General features: G+C 48.7%; 2 protein-coding genes across 8 annotated transcripts in view; both read left to right on the top strand.

Moving 5' to 3' along the window:
• Positions 1-3,896, top strand: part of Pacs2 (phosphofurin acidic cluster sorting protein 2) — a 67,118-nt gene extending 63,222 nt beyond the window's left edge. For all 7 annotated transcript variants that reach the window (XM_075948395.1, XM_075948389.1, XM_075948393.1 and 4 more), the window contains 2 exons: positions 340-453; positions 1,179-3,896. In XM_075948395.1, coding sequence (XP_075804510.1) covers positions 340-453; positions 1,179-1,297 — 233 coding nt within the window. In that variant the 3' untranslated portion in view covers positions 1,298-3,896. The remainder of the gene's footprint in view (positions 1-339; positions 454-1,178) is intronic.
• A 657-nt stretch (positions 3,897-4,553) lies between these two features.
• Tex22 (testis expressed 22) lies at positions 4,554-17,192 on the top strand. The gene is made up of 2 exons (XM_075948256.1): positions 4,554-4,870; positions 16,717-17,192. Exons 1-2 carry the CDS (start codon positions 4,715-4,717, stop codon positions 17,131-17,133), a joined length of 573 nt encoding a protein of 190 aa, XP_075804371.1. The 5' UTR covers positions 4,554-4,714; the 3' UTR covers positions 17,134-17,192.
• The last annotated feature ends 957 nt before the right edge of the window (positions 17,193-18,149 follow it).

Here is an 18,149-nt window from a genome sequence, read left to right as displayed (position 1 = left end):
TTCCCAACCCTTAGCAAGTTCCTGGTAAATTCATTGTCATGAGCACACACCTCACTTCAGAAGGGGTTGGCAGTCAGACATGCTTTGACAGCTGTGGCCCCTGAGTTGTGGCTATCCTGAGCTGTGAGGATAATGAGGTTCTGGGTAGCTTCTGGCTTCAGGTGGAGTATCAGGCAGGAGGGTGCTGTATGTGGTCACAGCAAGAAACTGAATCCCAGGTGAGCAGGGGCCAGCCAAGTCCCCATGGCTACTGTTCTCCCATCCTGCCTGCTGCTGGGGCTCTGACCAGCTTGGCCCTGAAGGAGCAGTGAATCAACAGCAGGGCTCTTTTCTTTCCAGTGATGTTTTTGCCCAAGAAAACTAAGGACAAAGATGTGGAATCTAAAAGCCAGTGCATCGAAGGCATCAGTCGGCTGATCTGCACAGCTAAGCACCAACAGAACATGCTTCGGGGTGAGCATGGGGCCCGGGGACTCCACAGGGTGCTGGGGGAACCCAGATCCTTTTAGGTTCTTCCTGTATAATGTGAATGCAGAGCAAAACAGATGGGTGGCTTCTCAAACCCAGCACAGGAACTGGTTGTTCTATGAAAGGCATGCTTACAGATTCACACTTGGAACACATTTTGATAAGGAACTTGCATACATCTAACAGCCTTTCAAGTTCAAATAATGTTTCAACCTTTTCTGTGTTTTTATTGATGAAGATATGGTAGAGGGTTGTTAGAGAGTGAACCTAGGGTCTCATACATACTAGGCAGATAATTCTACCATTGAACCATATTCCCGGCCCTTCCTTTCTTCATTTTAAAGATTAGTTTGTATATCAGTGTCTTCCAGAGGCTCTTCTGTAAGCAGTGCACTCAGAGTGAGGACTCTTGGGCCTCAGTGAGTTTTGGGTCCTTGAGTCTTCCTCAGGCTCTCTGGAAATGCAGTTGTATTAAGTAAGACCCTGTGAGGTGGAGGTGACATACATGAGTCATGCCTGGCTGAAATATGGCTTAGACTGTCTTTGCCACTAGTCCCTTGGGAAGTGAACCCACTATGGTAGTGAGTCCTGGGAGGGCAGGTGGTAGAAAGGGCCTGGTAAGCATGGATTACCCTACCCCTGGTAGCAGCCCACCGTCCCAGGTGGTTGCCTCGCCAGGCAGGCAGATGGTGAGGTGTCCTCTCCCACAGTCCTCATCGATGGCGTGGAATGCAGCGATGTCAAGTTCTTCCAGCTGGCTGCCCAGTGGTCTTCCCACGTGAAGCACTTCCCCATCTGCATCTTTGGACACTCCAAGGCCACCTTCTAGCCCCACCCACGGAAGGGCTGGCACAGGACGATACAGGGGCCCGTGCCCTGCTCTGTGTCAGCCATTGATGGAGGGACAGCTGTGTTTCTGTTAACATGTGGTTACTACAGAGACAGACTCTTACAAACACAAAGAAACAGTCTTAAGTATGAATGTGCTCATAGCCCAGAAATTAAGGGGAAGCTAACAAGCTCCCTGTGGGCCACTGAGTAACTTTGCTCTGCTTATTAACCAGAATATGTGGGCAGTGGAAAGGCTGGTAAGAAGAGAGGTGAGCTCTGGTCTTGTGAAACCCCAGAACTACACGCGAGAAGTGTTCTTGCCTTTGTGTCCTGTCTGTTCCTGAAGTCAGGATTCTGCTTTCCTGGGGAGCAGGGAGCAGGGTACAGTCTGGCCAAAAGCTGAGGGTAAAGAGCATATTTGGTCTCCTAGCATGGGATGGTGGCCCCTGGCACTCCATGCGTGGTTCCCAAAAAACTCCAGCCTTATGGCGGAGGTTTTATAGTAGCGGATCTTTCTGATGCTCTCATACATTTGACGATGTAGCTGCCAAGCAGATGTTTTTTTGTGAAGTCCCCTTGGGTGGAGAGCCAGCAGGAGCTACATACCTACCCCTGCCCCTCTGGCTGCAGTTCCAGAGGCACTGCTAGGCTTCTGCAGATTCTGCTGCTCAGATAGGTGGTCCTTGCAAATTTCCCATTGTCTATCTTGGAATGAGAGACACTGCTGGGGTCTGAGACCTGGCTACCATGCCCTTACACCTCTATTCTGCCTGCTGGACAGGAACATCTAGGACTGGTTATGTGGAGTCTGAGTTGAAAATCAAGGTTGTGAACTGGAAACAGGCAACTGGAGGTGTGTGTGTGTGTATGTGTGTGTGTGTGTGTGTATGTGTGTGTGTGTGTGCGTGTGTACACATGCGCACACACACAGTGAGGCCAGTGAAGGCTCCAGCAGGCTGGTCTAACTACAAAGGCTATCCAAGGATCTATCCCATCCATGCTCCTCAAAGCCACATGGATCCATTCTTGGCAGCTCTAGCCTCCACCACTTTCCTGCTCAGCAGGAGAGGGATGTGCTGGCCTGCAGCAAGGATCATCCTGACTGTACATGCCCCACCAGATTCATGAAGGGGTTCACAGCCTCAGTCCTAATTTTCTCCCTGAAGTGTCGGATGGAAGAGTGCCTGCCCCCTTGGAAACTGGCACTCCCAGGCACCCTGGTGGTGTCTTAGCCTTGAGAACTTCTAAGAGAATGCTCAGAAAATTACCAAGAATAGGGCAGGCTGAGTTTGAGAACTCCTCACCTTTCCTGGGATGAAAAAATGGCTCATTTTCTATTCACTTACTTCCCCGCCTCACCTTGCTGAAAAGAGTCTATTTGTCCAGGGCAAGGCCCTGGACTGCTGCTGGGATCTGGGTTGGGCCCTAGATCCCTGGGTTCAGGGCTCAGTGACAGTGGAACCCCTGGTGAAGAGTGCTCTGGAAAGATCTGTTACAGAGTCAGGCCTCTGTGATCCTTAAAGCTTAAGAGCAGAGCCCGGCTGACCTACCCCTGGAGTTTCCTCCCAAAGTCAGCCTTGCTACAAAAGATTAGGCCTAGAGGCCTTGGGGCCAGGGTTTCAAGCTCATGCCTGAGGGCAGCCCCTTTCTGGAGAATTCTTTCTCTTTCCATGCATTCTTGATTGGTTCCAGAGATCTGACTTTATACAAGTCCAAGTCAGTAAAGCCTGAGTACCCTGCACCCACCACTATAGCAGTAATCCCCTGAGCCTCAGTTTCCCCTTTGGTTAAAGAGACATGTCCATTTTCCTTGCCTACCTCGTGGAGCTGTAATGAGGATTCATAGAGAAGTACTTTTGTCCCATTGAAGGATGACTAGACACCAAAGCCCCCTGACAGGTGTCAGGTGAGAACAGCAGTGTGTGTGTGTGTGTGTGTGTGTGTGTGTGTCCCACAGGCCTTAGCCCTGAGGCCCTTAGAGCCTCCCAGTCTTAGGTCACTGTCTGTCAGCACTGGTTTCTCTTAGGCCTGGCCACACAGCCTGTGTGGATGGGAAGGTCTCATTCCTGTCAGTTGGGGACGCTGCCTCTACCTTCAAGTTAGTCCGTGCCACTACCCTCTGAGTATGCAGCTGGGTATCACTGTATGGTACCAGAGCTGGGAAAGGAGGGGCTGGCCCTCGGTTCCTGTGCAATGGCTTGTCCTAGCCTTACCCTGAAGGCCTCACATCTGCCTCTAGCCTCCATCTCAAATGAATTCCTTATAAAAATGTCCCAGCACTTCTTCCCTGAGCCAGGGTACTGGACCCTCACTTGCTCTCCAAACCCCCACGCCTCTGGAGACTGCTGTGTCCTGGAGAGGGGCCAGCAGAGGCTGACGGCCTTGCGTGAAGATGACTCCGTCCACTTTTGAAGACGGTCCAGCGCGTTGTGACTGATTTCTAGGGTGTGTGTATGTGTTGCTAGTTTGTTGTTTTTAATGGAAAGGATTCATGTAAATAGCTTTTTGGGAGCAGATGCTGATCTGTCCCATGCGACCATGTGGACGATTTCAAGGTGCTGAAGCGACACTAATAAACTGACGGCGCTCAGGCCGCCCACTGGTGTGATTTCTTTCAATGTATCAGGACCACGCGACTGGAGCGCGCTGGGGCGCAAGCAACGAGGGGCGGAAACAACAACGGAGGGCGGGGTCTGTAGGACGGAAGTCCGTTTCTCTTCCTTAGGTTTTTGTAGTCAAGTAGGTTCCAGAGTCGGCTTCTCATTAGTCTGAGGTTACTGCCGCTGTACTAGGCTGCCCCATTTATCTGGACCCAATTGAGACCTTGCAGCCCATGACCCTCCACTCCCGATGCAGATCCTTCTGAGCCCTACCCCACCGGCTGATTCGTTGTCAACTGGATCCCATTAAGCCTTCCTCATTTGTCCGGGATCCTCCGGACCTCTCCCTTCCTGGTGCCCACTGAGCCCACTCAGGAACCCCCTGGACAAGCTCTGCTCCTGCGTGGGAGTGGGTGACCCAATTATCCACATCTTACTCCTTTCCCTCAACTGAATTCCACGGTTCAGGCCCGCGGAGAGGGAGAGAAACCGAGTTCAGGCTCTGCCCTGTGTGGTTAGGTCCATCAAAGTGACAGAAGGGAGGCGGGCTGAGGGCAGGATTGAAAGCCTGTCAGGACAGCAGGCAATCACTCCCTACCAGTGAGAGCAGAAAACAAAAGCATGTACTTCTACTGAGCTACTGATGTCCCTGGGGGAACTGCTGGTGTGGAAAGCAGTGGCCGCAGGAGCTGAGAAACTCACGTGAGGGGCTCCGCTATTTGGCAAGGAGTAGTCACTGTCTACAAGGTGGCCCTAGGAGAGCTTGTGGCAGCCAGAACCCTAGAAGTGCGCACTGCAGCCAGCTGTTGGTAGAGATGGACGGTAGGCAGCAGCGCCCCCAAAGGAAGACGCTACAGTGGCAGCTTGCTCAAGAGCAAGGGCACCAGTCCCCTCCACACGGGCCTTCAGCAACTTCCAGCCAGCCAGATACCAAGAGCAATCCTCAAGAGGACCTGCAGACCCAAGACTGGGTAAGCAGTAGGAGGCTCTTCCAAAAACCCAGACTTTTAGATGAACTGATTGGGAAGGGCCAGGAAGACCTCTGGGACAAGAGGGGAGGACTGAATGGGACTGACAGAAACATGCAGTTTCTATTTCCAGGGCTGTCTTTCTCCAACCACTCTGACTAGGCTTGGGGGTAGACTTGAAACCCTTTAGCTTCCTCTGAGGTCAGGAAGCCATCTCAACCCTCCCCAATGTCCCTCAACCCTGGACAAGGGAGTATCACTAAGTGGGAGGGAGAATGAGGTCCCACAGCAAGGAAGTGTCCTCTGGATAGACATTGGTTATCACTGGAATGTACATGGCAGCTGTATTTGTGACAGCCTCAACCGTCATCAGATAGCAAGCACTGAATTGTGGGTAGGAGAAATAGGCCCAACTGTGCAGACCCCTAGGACACTCCCTGAGCAGAGGGTGTCATACTACCTGTGGGTATAGTTTCTACTGAGAAAGAATTCAAAGCCAGACCACATCAGGCAAGACTGGCCAAGCTCAAGCTAGCAGTGCGTGGTTCGTATAGCCAGCCACGGAGCCAGGCACTGAAGTGTGTCTGTCTACTTGTGTAAGCGCTGAGATAAAAGGTCAGTCAGATAAGGAACGCAGGCTCCCAAGCTTGGTGTCATGGTTCACACACTGAGGAGGATCACAAGTGGAAGGCCTGGTTGAGCTACATGGCAAAACACTTTCAAAAAACGAGCAACAACGAAAAAGAGGGGTCCCAAAGTCACCAGCATGACTACTTTTGACTTCCTCAGCATGTCCTTCAGGACCCAGTGCTTTGAGGCCCCTGCAAGGTGACAGGTGCTCAGACCTGACCTTTATGGTGCCAACCAGTAGACCCCTCAGCTTTCATGAGGCCAGTGTCTCCACAGGGCATGCTAGATTGGGGAGCCACTGAAGTGTCTCTTGGGTGAGATTTGCTCAGGAAGAGGGCCAGCTGCAGGGATTCTGTATGGTGAGGTAATGGGGAAGAACAGAATCCTGTGGCTGATGGGACCCCAGGATCCAGGTTGGGGACAGTGAGTCCCTTCAATGTCTGCTGCACCTTGGCTCCTTTTGGGACCAGCTCCAATTTGAAGTTCCTCTGTCTCTTCCTTCCGCAGTTCTCAGGCCCTGCTAGTGACCTTGAAGGATGCCCAGGCTGCCTTCCCTAACCCTGCCCCGTGTCAGGTTCTCTCCCTTGGTATAGATTATGCTCTCCCTAGTTCTTCCCTCGCTGGCTGTGTCTCACGTTACCTCCCACAGAACTCCTGACCTGGCTAACAAAAGTCCTTTGTTCCTCGCTTCTCTGCAAGTTGTCTTCAGCCACAATGCCACACATGATACCTCATAGAACTCAGGCACCTTTGGCCTGAGGCAAGGGTTGGAGAAAGCCTTCCTGGCAGAGGGGTCCTCAGGCATCCAGCCACAGCGCAGTACTTTCTGAGGATCTGCCCAGTGTGCTCTGAACACTAGGGAGGAGCCGGCAGGAGGACACCTCCTTACCTCACCCCACTCTGAAACTGAGTGGCCAGCTAAGGAGCAGCGGACATGCAAAGTCAGCCTCCTGCCGCGACCCAGTGTTTGTCCTAGTTAGTGAAAAAGAGTCTTCTGGAATCTGAACACAGCATGGTGTTCAGAAGTCAGTAGCCTCTATAGCCACAACAGCTGACAGGATCAGCAAGGGAAGATAGTCTTCACTTTTTATGACAGCAGTAAACTCAGGAAATTTGCAAAACCTGCTTGAGATGAATTTTACCCACCCTTCCCCCAAAGGATTTCAAAGAGTGTGTTCCTGGAGAACAATGTCAGATTTGGTGGGTTCTCTCCAAGGCATCTCTTCATTCAGCATGTCACTAACCATGAATGCTACATGTAGCTAGGCACGGTGGTGCTCAACTTCCCAGCACGTGGAAAGCAAAGGCAGGCAGATCTCTCTTGAGTTCAAGGCCAGGCTACTCTACACGGAGACTTCAGGCCAGTCAAAACAAAGCAAAATAATAATAATAATCCCTACATTTCTCTTGTCTTGCAGCTAAGTGCATATGAAAAAATTAAGAATAGCTGGGCTAGCTTCAACCTCGGAGATTCATAATGCTTTGCCATAGTCAAGAGGAAAAGGTAGCTTAAATAGCCAAGTAGGAAGAAAACAATCACTATTGGCAACAATATATTGTCTGTCTGGAAAATCTACATACACATATACACCAGCTTAAAAAATAAAAGGTGAAGGTTAGTTATATGACTATTATAATTTCCTTGTTTCAATACACTAAACCAGGAAATATCATGAAAAGTTGCCATTCACTGTAGCAACAGAAATTACAAGGTCCTTCAGATTATCTTTTTCAAGGAATACTGAAAAGTTTTGCCAGATAATACCAAGATCTCCTGTGGAACCAGATCCTATTACTGTGTGGACAGAGATGATTTTCGTTTGTTTGGTTGGTTTTGGTTTTTCTGGTTTTTTTTTTGTGTGTGTGTGTGTGTGTTTTTTTTTCGAGACAGGGTTTCTCTGTGGTTTTGGAGCCTGTCCTGGAACTAGCTCTGTAGACCAGGCTGGTCTCGAACTCACAGAGATCCGCATGCGTCTGCCTCCCGAGTGCTGGGATTAAAGGCGTGCGCCACCACCGCCCGAGGTTTTGGTTTTTCAAGACAATGCTTCACAGTGTTGTGTAGCCTTGACTGTCCTGGAACTCACTCTGTAGACCAGGCTGGCCTTGAACTCACAGAGATCCACCTGTGATTAAAGGGATTAAAGGCATGGGTTACCACTGCTGACTCACATAAAATGTTTTAAACCTGCCAGTCTGTCCCAAAATAATTAAGTGGTATTCCTATGGGGAGGGCCATTGGTTTGGGGTTTTTGAAACAAGGTCTCATGTAGCCTAGGCTGGTTTTGAACTTGCTATTTAAGCCGATGATAACCTTGAACTCTTGATCCTCTTGCCTCTACCTCAGGAGTGCAGGAATTATAACTGTGTATCACCATGCCTGTAGGGTAGGTGCTTTGCTTAGGGGACTCTGACTTGGTCCAGGAGGTACAGTCAAGGGTTCAGTCAACCACAGTCCTCTGAAAACAGAATGGAAACTGTACAGTGGCTCCCATCCACAGAAGTCAGTGGTAGACAGTAAAGAGGGGTTGTTGGGAGCCTGTAGGCCCTTGCCACAGGATGAGATCTCCACAGGGTAGCTGAGTTGCCCCAGGAAGGCAGCCCGGCACTGGCTTCCCCCAGTGAGAGGGTGGAAAGGGAACAGGGTAGAAGCTGCTAAGATGTTTACATTCTAGCCTGAGAGTCATGTCCCAGTTCCTCTGTTTTTGTGGAAGAGGCCACATTAGTCATTCTTACTTTCTGTGAGAGAGAGGGTTGCAGGTAATAGTAGTATGTATGATCACCAGGAGCTGGTTGACACTGGGTATGACTATTCTAGAGGCTGACTGTCATGTACAGTAATTTAAATGTCTGTAGGGCCCTTGGCCAGGCAGTAGTGGAGCACACCTTTAATCCCAATACTCAGGAGGCAGAGGCAGGCAGACCTCTGAGTTTGAGGCCAGCCTGGTCTATAGAGCAAGATAGTGGTAGCTATTTTACACTTTGAGAAACCCCATCTCAAAGAACAAACAAGCCGGGAGGTGGTGGCGCATGCTTTGATCCCAGCACTCGGGAGGCAGAGGCAGGCATATCTCTATGAGTCGAGGCCAGCCTGGTCTACAAGAGCCAGTTCCTGGACAGGCTCCAAAGCTACAGAGAAACCCAAGCAGGATGAACAGAAGGACCATCTACCTTGTATTATCATGGTGGAAGTACAGAATGCCAGAGATGATCTGAGAAACAATGAGGCAGACACAACAGAGGCCACCTTACCCATTGCTGCTGCTGATCCTTATAGAGAAGAGTAGCTCAGATGTGTTGATAGGAATAAATCAACAGTCAACTTAAAAAAAATTATTTTTATGTGAATATACGTGAGCCTGTATGAGTCCGTGTACCACATGCATGCAGGAGCCCATAGAGGCCAGAAGAGGGTGTAATATTTCCCTGGAACTGGAAGTGCAGGGAGTTGTGAGCTGCCATATAGGTACTGGGAACCTAACACAGGTCCTTTGGGAGAGTAGTAAACACTCTTAACTACTGAGCCACCTCTCCAGCCCAGCGGTCTACTTTTAATTTTATGCCCAGTTAAAAAAAATCTCTGGCTCGCTGAACATAGCAGACAATGAGGACTGTTGAGAACTCAAGAATAATGGCACTAGGTTTTGATCCTACTGCACATACTGACTTTGTGGGAGCCTAGGCAGTTTGGTTGCTCACCTTACTAGACCTGGAAGGAGGTGCAGGAAACCCTGACTGCTCTTTGGGCTGACGAGGGAGGGGGAGTTGATTGGGGGAGGGGGAGGGAAATGGGAGGCGGTGGCACACGCCTTGAATCTCAGCACTCCAGAGGCAGAGGCAGGTGGATCTTTGAGTTCGAGGCCAGCCTGGTCTACAGAACTAGCTCCAGGACAGGCTCCAAAGCTACAGAGAAGCCCTGTCTCGAAAAACCAAAAAAAAAAAAAAAGCAAATGTAGGCAATCTATTGCTGATATGTCCATTAACATAAAGTTTGAAAGGCAAAGGTATTTCAAGGCTTTACATTGAAAAGAAGCTGTGCAGCACTCGAAAAGAAAAGAACAAGGCTTTATTGGGCCTAAACCCTAACACAAAAAGATGATGTGGATCAGGAGTTGGATAGACGTACCGCCACCAGGACAAATGCTGAGAACTTGACCTCTGAGTAACTCTAGGGGCTTACTTTCTGCTTACCATGGAATTTCAAAGCAGAAGCAAGTTTTATTTATTTATTTATTTATTAAAGATTTCTGTCTCTTCCCCGCCACCGCCTCCCATTTCCCTCCCCCTCCCCCAATCAACTCCCCCTCCCTCGTCAGCCCAAAGAGCGATCAGGGTTCCCTGCCCTGTGGGAAGTCCAAGGACCGCCCACCTCCATCCAGGTCTAGTAAGGTGAGCAACCAAACTGCCTAGGCTCCCACAAAGCCAGTATGTGCAGTAGGATCAAAAACCCATTGCCATTGTTCTTGAGTTCTCAGTACAAGAAGTAAGTTTTTCAACAAGCGGTATTGGAGTGGTTGCTGGCCATTTACAGGGTAGTAGAATACAGCCCTGCCTTTGAGCACACATGGCAGACACACTGAACTTAAACTGAAAACTGCTTTGGAAGAATCTGTATTTAGAATCCCAAATGAGAAATGCTTTTCTCAATTCAAACATCATGAAGGAAAAACCCAGCAGATTTAGAAAGTATCGTGTAAGCAGAGGTGGGAATTGTTCTATGACAGCCGGGAAGAAATGTTTATAATATTTACATCACTGAAACTGAAGAGCCAACATAGCGGCCCCTACCTGTAATCCCAGCACTTGGATGGATGCTGTGGCAGGATTGTGAGTTCAGGGCCAGCCTAGGCTACGTGCCAAAAATTCTATCCACAAAACAACAGCAATGAGAAAACTATCTTAAAAGTTGCATGGTACGGGTCTGGAGAGACAGCTTGGTAGTTAAGAGCACTTGCTGCTGTTGCAGTAGACCTGGGTTTAGTTCCCAGCAACCACATGTACCCTTTATAACTCCAGTTCCAAGAGTTTTGATATCCTCTCTGGCATCCACCAGCACAGACATACAGGCAAGCAGACACTCTTTTCTTTTTTTGTTTTTTTTAGATTTATTTGTTTATTATGTATACAACATTCTGCCTCCATGTATGCCCGCATGCCAGAAGAGGGCACCAGATCTCATTACAGATGGTTGTGAGCCACCATGTGGTTGCTGGGACTTGAACTCAGGACCTCTGGAAGAGCAGCCAGTGTTCTTAACCATTGAACTATCTCTCCATCCCCCCCCTCTTTTATTTTTACAAGGAATAGTGGCCTGAAGATGTAGCCACTGGTAGAACGTTTGCCTGGTACACACAAGGTCCTGTGTTTGATCCCACGCACCACACATCAAACATGGAGATAAAAAAAAGTGAGTGAAGTCTGGCTTTCAGTTCCCAGACAAACAAAACTCACCTAAGTGAACACTGAGCGTGAGTACATTGGTAGACGTGATGTCAGTGGCTGTGCCTGGGACCAGTGAACGCATACAGAAAGTGGTTTTTCCAAGAACCTGTTTGTGAATATTATCCACTATTTTCTTCTTTTAACTTCATTTACTTGTCTTTCCTAATGTCATTTTTAATCATTTTTTATTTTTATCTTATGCGTTTGGATGTTTTGACTGCATGTATATCTGTGCACCACATGTATGTCTGGTGCCCTCCAGCTCAGAGGAGGGCATGGGTCCCCTGGAATTGTAGTTAGTTATAGACAGTGGAAACAAGTAAGGGTGCTGGGAATGGAGCCTGAGTTCTCTGCAAGGACAGCAATGCTCTTCATTGCTGAGCCATCTCTCCAGCCCCTAGGTTAAATTCTTGGGTTATTTTGTTTTGTTGCTTTGGTTTTGTTTAGTTTCTGAAACAGGGTTTCTCTGTGTAGTCCTAGCTGTCCCAGAACTCAGAGATCCACATGCCTCTGCCTCCTGAGTGCTGTGTTAAAGGTGTGACTCCGGTTAAATTCTTAAGTATGTAATTGTTTAGCCAGAGTATATGAGTTTAGAATGTTTTCCTTCTCCTCTTTTTCTTCTTTGACTTTTGAGACAGAAGCTATGTAGCCCTAGCTTCCTGGCTGTCCTTCCTTGCTGTGTAGACTAGGCTCGCCTGGAACTCACAGTGTCAGGATTAAGGAGCTTTTTTCCGACAGTGGATTTAAGCTGCACATTGTCCTCAGAGGGCAGTTCTGCTCACACTCTGGCACTCTGGTGGATCTTGCTCTCATGTTCTATCTAAATAAATATACATTTCAGTCTCCTCAACTTTCTTTGTCCTCACATGTTGACTTAGAAAGGGATGCCATTTCGATAGGAGTATGTTATCTCTGGGCGGTAATTTCAGTCATATTGTTCTGTGGCCTCATAGTTATGAGTTCCAGGGGCCTGGTGCAGATCCATTTTGTTTGTGGCCTAGATCATGTCCAACTTGTGTGAATGTTCCACCTGTTTGGTGAGAACGTGGGTAAGAGCTCTGAGCATATTCTCCTATGTTAGTTACTTTAATCTTTAGTTTTAAATTTTCACGTTACTGTCCATAAAACATTTGCGTGTGCTGTTGGGCGGTGACCCAAAGCCTTGCTGTCGGCTCTCTTGCTGATGGTCTCGCCAGCAGCGTTTGCAGAATGTACACATGAAGTTAATTCTGTACACGTGTACACATGTACACATGAAGTTAATACTGTACACATGTACACGCATTCACATGCACACATGAAGTTAATACTGTACACATGTACACGCGTTCACATGCACACGTGAAGTTAATACTGTACACATGTACACGTGTTCACTTGTACACATGAAGTCAATACTGCACGCATGTGCACATGTTAATGTGTACACATGAAGTTAATACTGTACACATGTACACGTGTTCACATGCACACATGAAGTTAATACTGCTCCCCCCACTCCTGCACTCCAGAGACTGCTGCTGTTCTGTCATATAAATTGGGGCCTGGTGCTCTACCTCCCTCCTGTTCTCTTTGCCCATATTCCCGAAGAGGTATATTACACTGGTTTTGCTTATGTGTGCCTATTTGTGTGTGTGCCTGCATGTGCTCATGTTTGCGTATGTATGCATGTGTCTGTGGGTGCCTATTGAAGTTTTTGGGCTTTAAAGACTCAGAGGTGATTTGAGGTCAGCCTGGTCTACAAGAGCTAGTTCCAGGACAGGCTCCAAAGCTACAGAGAAACCCTGTCTTGAAAAACAAAAAACCAACCAAACAAAAAGCAACCAAAACCTCAAAGGTATGGAAATGACTTTGCACACTTGCATAGCACTTTGGTTAGGTAAAAATTCTAGGAGAGAATTTTTTTCCAGGCCTTTGCAGCTCTCTCCCTGCCAGCTTCCAGTGCTACTGTGTAACACCATAGATCATGTAGATGTCTGATTCTCTGTACTTGCTCTGGTTTTCCTTTTTTTTTTTTTTTAAATATTTATTTATTTATTATGTATACAATATTTTGTCTGTACGTATGCCTGCAGGCCAGAAGAGGGCACCAGACCCCATTGCAGATGGTTTGAACCACCATGTGGTTGCTGGGAATTGAACTCAGGACCTTTGGAAGAGCAGGCAATGCTCTTAACCTCTGAGCCATCTCTCCAGCCCCTGCTCTGGTTTTCCTGTGCGTTGCTAGGCATCTCTATATAGCACCACCCCTGTGGCATTTTTATTTTTGAAAGTTTTTTAAGATTTATGTATTTTATATGTATGAATTTATAGGTATTATATTTTATATTTATTAATTATTTATTATTTGTATATATTATATTTTGTATGTATGAATTTTTACCTGCATAAAACCAGAAGAAAGCTTTGGATGTCCGGGAACTGGAATTAAGAGACAGGTGTGAGTCGCTGTGTGGGTGCTGGGAACTGAACCCAAGTGCTCTTAACCACTGAGCCATCTTTCCAGCTTCATTTCCAAAAAACTGAAGATCTTTTTCTTCTTGCCAGTGTTCTGAAATATCAGCATAATGTATTCTGCTAAGGCTGTTTGCTCTGTCTCTGGGGACAGAATGTGTGCACTCTGTGCTTTCGATCCTCTATCAATCAGTTAGTACTGTGGCGGCGAAGCTGTGTGATGAGTCTCTCCAAAGGAACCCTGAACCCATGTTTTCTCATTTCTTGGTCAGACGTGGGTTGATTGTCCAGTGTGTGCCTCTCACTCTCTAAGGTCTTCTGATCCTGCCTTTCCTGAGGTTGCTGCATCAATACAATGAGCCTAGCACGTGGCCTCATGTCTATGTGTCACGTGAGGAGCACATCCATCCTTGGCCAGTATCTCCAGCAGAACCGGAGCTACTGTGCCGGCATAGTGCTACAAGAGGGGTGCAGCCCCCACAAAGTGGCTTAAGAACAGGAATAGCTGGAGACCAGCTTCCCACTGAATATCCGTCTCACCGAGTCTTCCTCTCCATACCCAGGGTCATTCTTGTCCTCTGGATGGCCACCTCCACGTGCTTCTGCTCTTGTTTCATTTGTTGCCTGTACCCTACATCCAGAGGCCACAGTGATAGTGGAGACCTGGGATCTCTCTTCTCTCTCAGCTAGCTAGTAGCTCCGTCCTGCTCTTCACCTTGGGCTTGTGATACTGGCGACTTTGCATGTGCAGGTGTTCAGATAGCCTTTGTTAGCAGCTGACTTTGCTGTGGCATGATCAGGTAGGCATCTGGCTTTCAGTGACTACAGGCCCCTGCTTTTCAACAGAAGGAACTTGTATGGAGTAGGCTAGGGAAAACAGAGTAAAGTAGGCTGCAGGATGGGATGAGGGCCTGTGGACTTCCACCCCTTTTTTTTCCCCCGATTTAAACAACAGGAATGTATTGTCGTACACTTCCGAATACAGAGGTCTCTAAAGAGACAGAATCAGAAACGTTGATGTTATCCTTCTTGGACTACCGTCAGTTGGGGCTTCCATAACAAACCACAGTAGCTTAGGCAGTATGGAGTGCTGCTTCTCAATTCTAGGGTCTGGCAGGTCCAGACCAAGTCCAAGTCTCTCACAGATTCAGGTCTGGAGAGGGCCTACTGCTTGGTTCACAGAAGTTGCCTTTCCCTCTGTTTGAATGCATGGGGTGTGAGTGAGCTCTGTGGATCTCTTTCCTCCTTGTCCAGCACCTTGAAGGGGAAACCTTGGCCTATGGATTTGGTGGGACACACATCTGGAAGCCTGGCTTCTGAGGGTTGCGGGAGGACCTTCAGGGGGACCCTTCTTGGCTTATGGTCTCCTGTGTTTCTCTGTACCTTCTCCCAGTACATGCCTTGGAGTCAAATGTTCACTTTTTTCCCTCATTTTTTGTCATCAAAGCTACTGTGTGTGTGTGTGTGTGTGTGTGTGTGTGTGTGTGTGTGTGTGTGTGTTGGTGCGGATTCTAGAGATGGATCCAAGGACATGAACATCACCTTTGGTCATGCACATGCTAATGGTGCGTTCTATCATGGAGCCCATCTAGCCTCTTACTGAATATACCCTTGTTGTGAGACAGATTTCCAGGTCTCTTCCACTGTCAGTATCTCCTGTTCCACCCCCAGTCCCCAGAGGCTCTGCTCTACTTTCTGTCTCAGTGAGTTTGAATTTGACTATTCCTAGACTAGCAGGGTCGTAGAAGCTATGGAACGTGTGATTTGGTGGCTGCTGTTTCACAGTCAACCACACAACAGCATGTGTCAAATTTTTTTAATTTATTTATTATGTATACAATATCACGTCTGCCTGCAGGCCAGAAGAGGGCACGAGATCTCATTACAGATGGTTGTGAGCCACCATGTGAACTCAGGACCTTTGGAAGAGCAGGCAGTGCTCTTAACCACTGAGCCATCTCTCCAGGCCCTGAGTGTCAACTTTTTTAATTGAAACATTTTTAATTTTTAAAAATTTATGCCAGGTGGTGGTGTGTGCCTTTAATCCCAGCACTCAGAAGGCAGAGGTAAGTAAATCTCTGTGAGTTTGAGGCCAGCCTGGTCTACAGAGTGAGTTCCAGAACAGCAAGGGCTGTTTCACAGAGAAACCCTGTCTTGATAAACCAAAAAAAAAAAAAAGTGTGAATTTATGTGCACCATGTGCATGCAGGTGGCCACAGAAGCCGAACGGTGTGCAATCTCTTTGAATTGGCATTACAGGCAGTTGTGAGATGCCTGAGGTGAGTGCTAGAACTGAACCTAGGTCCTCTGCAAGAGCAGAACACACTCTTAACTGCTGAGCTAGGTATCTAGCCCCAAGTGCCTGCCCTCCCTCCCTCCCTTCCTTCCTTTCTGTTGAGTCAGTAATGTTGCATTGTCTGGGTAGAGCCACCCTCCATGGCACTCGAATTGCGTCCGTGTTTTGACTGAGCGAATGAAGCTGCTGTGGACATGGGTGTTCACACATCTTTCCAAGTCCTGGCTTTAAATTCTTCCGGGTCGGTCCCCAGAAATGGAACCACTGGATTGTTATGCATTAATTCTTTCAAGGTTTCTTGAGTAAGGAGGTCCTTCACTTGGTGTCTCATCCTGCTCCTTTTCCATCCAGAAGGTAGCTAGGTGTGCCCCTAAGTGGGCAGTCTGGAGGGACTTCCACAGACCACCCACCACGGCAGGGGCATCCTGTGGCTGTTATATGAGGGCTTTACCTACAGCCTGCGCCAGCTTTCTCACAAGTCACCCCTTCCAATCTCCTGTGTGGTGGGACTGATGACCCTCATACCTGTCTTTAAAACTTTGTTCTTGTGTGTTCAGAGTGTTAGTTTTCCTCCGAAATCTCTTTATAGACTTTGTTATTTTTGTCAGTTTGTAACCGAACTCAGCCTTTAAGATCACTTTCTAGGGCTCTTAGGGAGGAAGGATGCCTAGGGTTGATCTTTGAGAGCTGATTTTTTGGGGGGGGGCACCAACAGGTTAGCTAGCTTTGTAATGCCTCTGGCCCAACCGCACCCTCCACTTTGGAGTACTTTGCCAGAACCACTGTAATGTCTGCATAGTCCAGGGACAGATGTAACAGTACCCATGAACACCTGAGGGGGCCCATGAAGTGCTCAGGTAAGCCAGTGTGGACTGTAAGAGCGTACTGCCTTCCCCACTAGCAGCTCTCCCTGAAGCACAGTGAGGGGGTCAGGCCAGCCTGGGTTTTAGAGTAAGACAATAGGAGCTGGAGACCTAGCTCAGACGTGAGAAACTGAGTTTGGAGGTGATCGTGCGCTCTGTCCCCACAGGTGTGTGAGCCTCCAGCGCGCAGGCGCCCAGGTAGTCGCTGGAATATCAGCATCGACGAGCGCAGACGTCTGGCCATGCTGCATGCTCAGGACAGAGCAAACACGGCCAAGGCCCCATCTAGAGACATACTGGGCCTGCACCTCCCGGTCCAGCCGACTGTACCCTCCCCATTGACTGGGTCTGCCCCAACCTCGCCCAACCAGGTCCCTGAAACCATGGTTGATCACCCGCAGGATATTGAGCAGATGGTGGCCAAGCTGGTGTCTGAGGGTGTGGACAGGGATGTACTCCTCCCTCATCCGCAACATTCCACCATGTACCGCAACACCTTCCAGAGCTTCTTGGCCAGGGCCACTCCCCTCTGGCAGAGCGAGGAGAATTTCGAGCCCCAGACCTCAAAGTCACCACCCTCCTAAGAAGGATCCCTGCTTAGCCCAGTGTCTGTTGTCCAGTGCCTTTCTTTGTCACCACATGATTTCCATATCCCTTGTGCCCTCTGTGGGAGTGACCCACCCACAAAGGGCAAACAGGTTAGTACAAAGGTCTCAGAACTCAGGAGAGCTGCCCCTCCTGGGAACCTGGTTGGGAACTAACTACAGGAGAGCCATGGAAGGGAGAGTCGGACAGAGTAACTTTCCGAAAGAGCCCCTGCTCTGTGGGGCATAATGGTGACCAGCATTTGTGGGCCTCTCAGGAGGTTAGATTGCCACACAGACCACCGACTGCTTAGCCGGCCTCATTGAGCAGCTGCCCGAGGAGGTGTGAGATCCCTACCATGTCCAGTTCCTCCAGTAGGGTTTTCATGTCATGAACAATCTGAGACTCCAGGATCTAGCTTCAAGATCAAAAGGGATGTGTGACCTTGGAGATACTATGAGAGGGACCTAGTGAGGTTCTAGACATAGGCAGACTTCCAGGTAACTGACCATTCCAGACAGTGAACTTTGGAGTTGGACAGGCTAGGAAGGCAGTGTGTTTGGGGTAACATAAGGAGCCCTGTATCTCACTTTGTCTTGAGGTTGGAGGCCCTGCAGAGGGGTTGGGACTGGGGTGGTAACACAAGACACATTTGGGGGACATCAAGCTGGAGGAGAGGCAGTAAAAGTATGGTAACCCCAGTCTGTCAGAGTATTTATAGGGGGTCACCACAGACTGGTAGCAGTGGCCTGGGCTTCTGTGTGCGTAAGGCTGGGCACAAGGAATTTTGAGTCAAGAGGAAGTGATAGATCCTGGGTTCAAGTATGGGCATGAGTCAGAACTGTGCGCTAACCGTGAGGGAATCAGCCCGCTTGCTAGTGCAGCACCAGCTGCCCCTGGCCAGAGTCCATTGCTGAAACACAGACTTACCAGGCTCCACACTGGGTCCCTGCCTGCTGACTTGAAGTCTCTGCCCCTGCTTCCCTCCCTTCATAAGACTCCATGAAATCCCTTC

Source organism: Microtus pennsylvanicus, chromosome 14 (assembly GCF_037038515.1).
Source record: "Microtus pennsylvanicus isolate mMicPen1 chromosome 14, mMicPen1.hap1, whole genome shotgun sequence".
Lineage (NCBI taxonomy): Eukaryota > Metazoa > Chordata > Mammalia > Rodentia > Cricetidae > Microtus > Microtus pennsylvanicus.
This window is presented reverse-complemented; position numbering and strand designations above follow the sequence as displayed.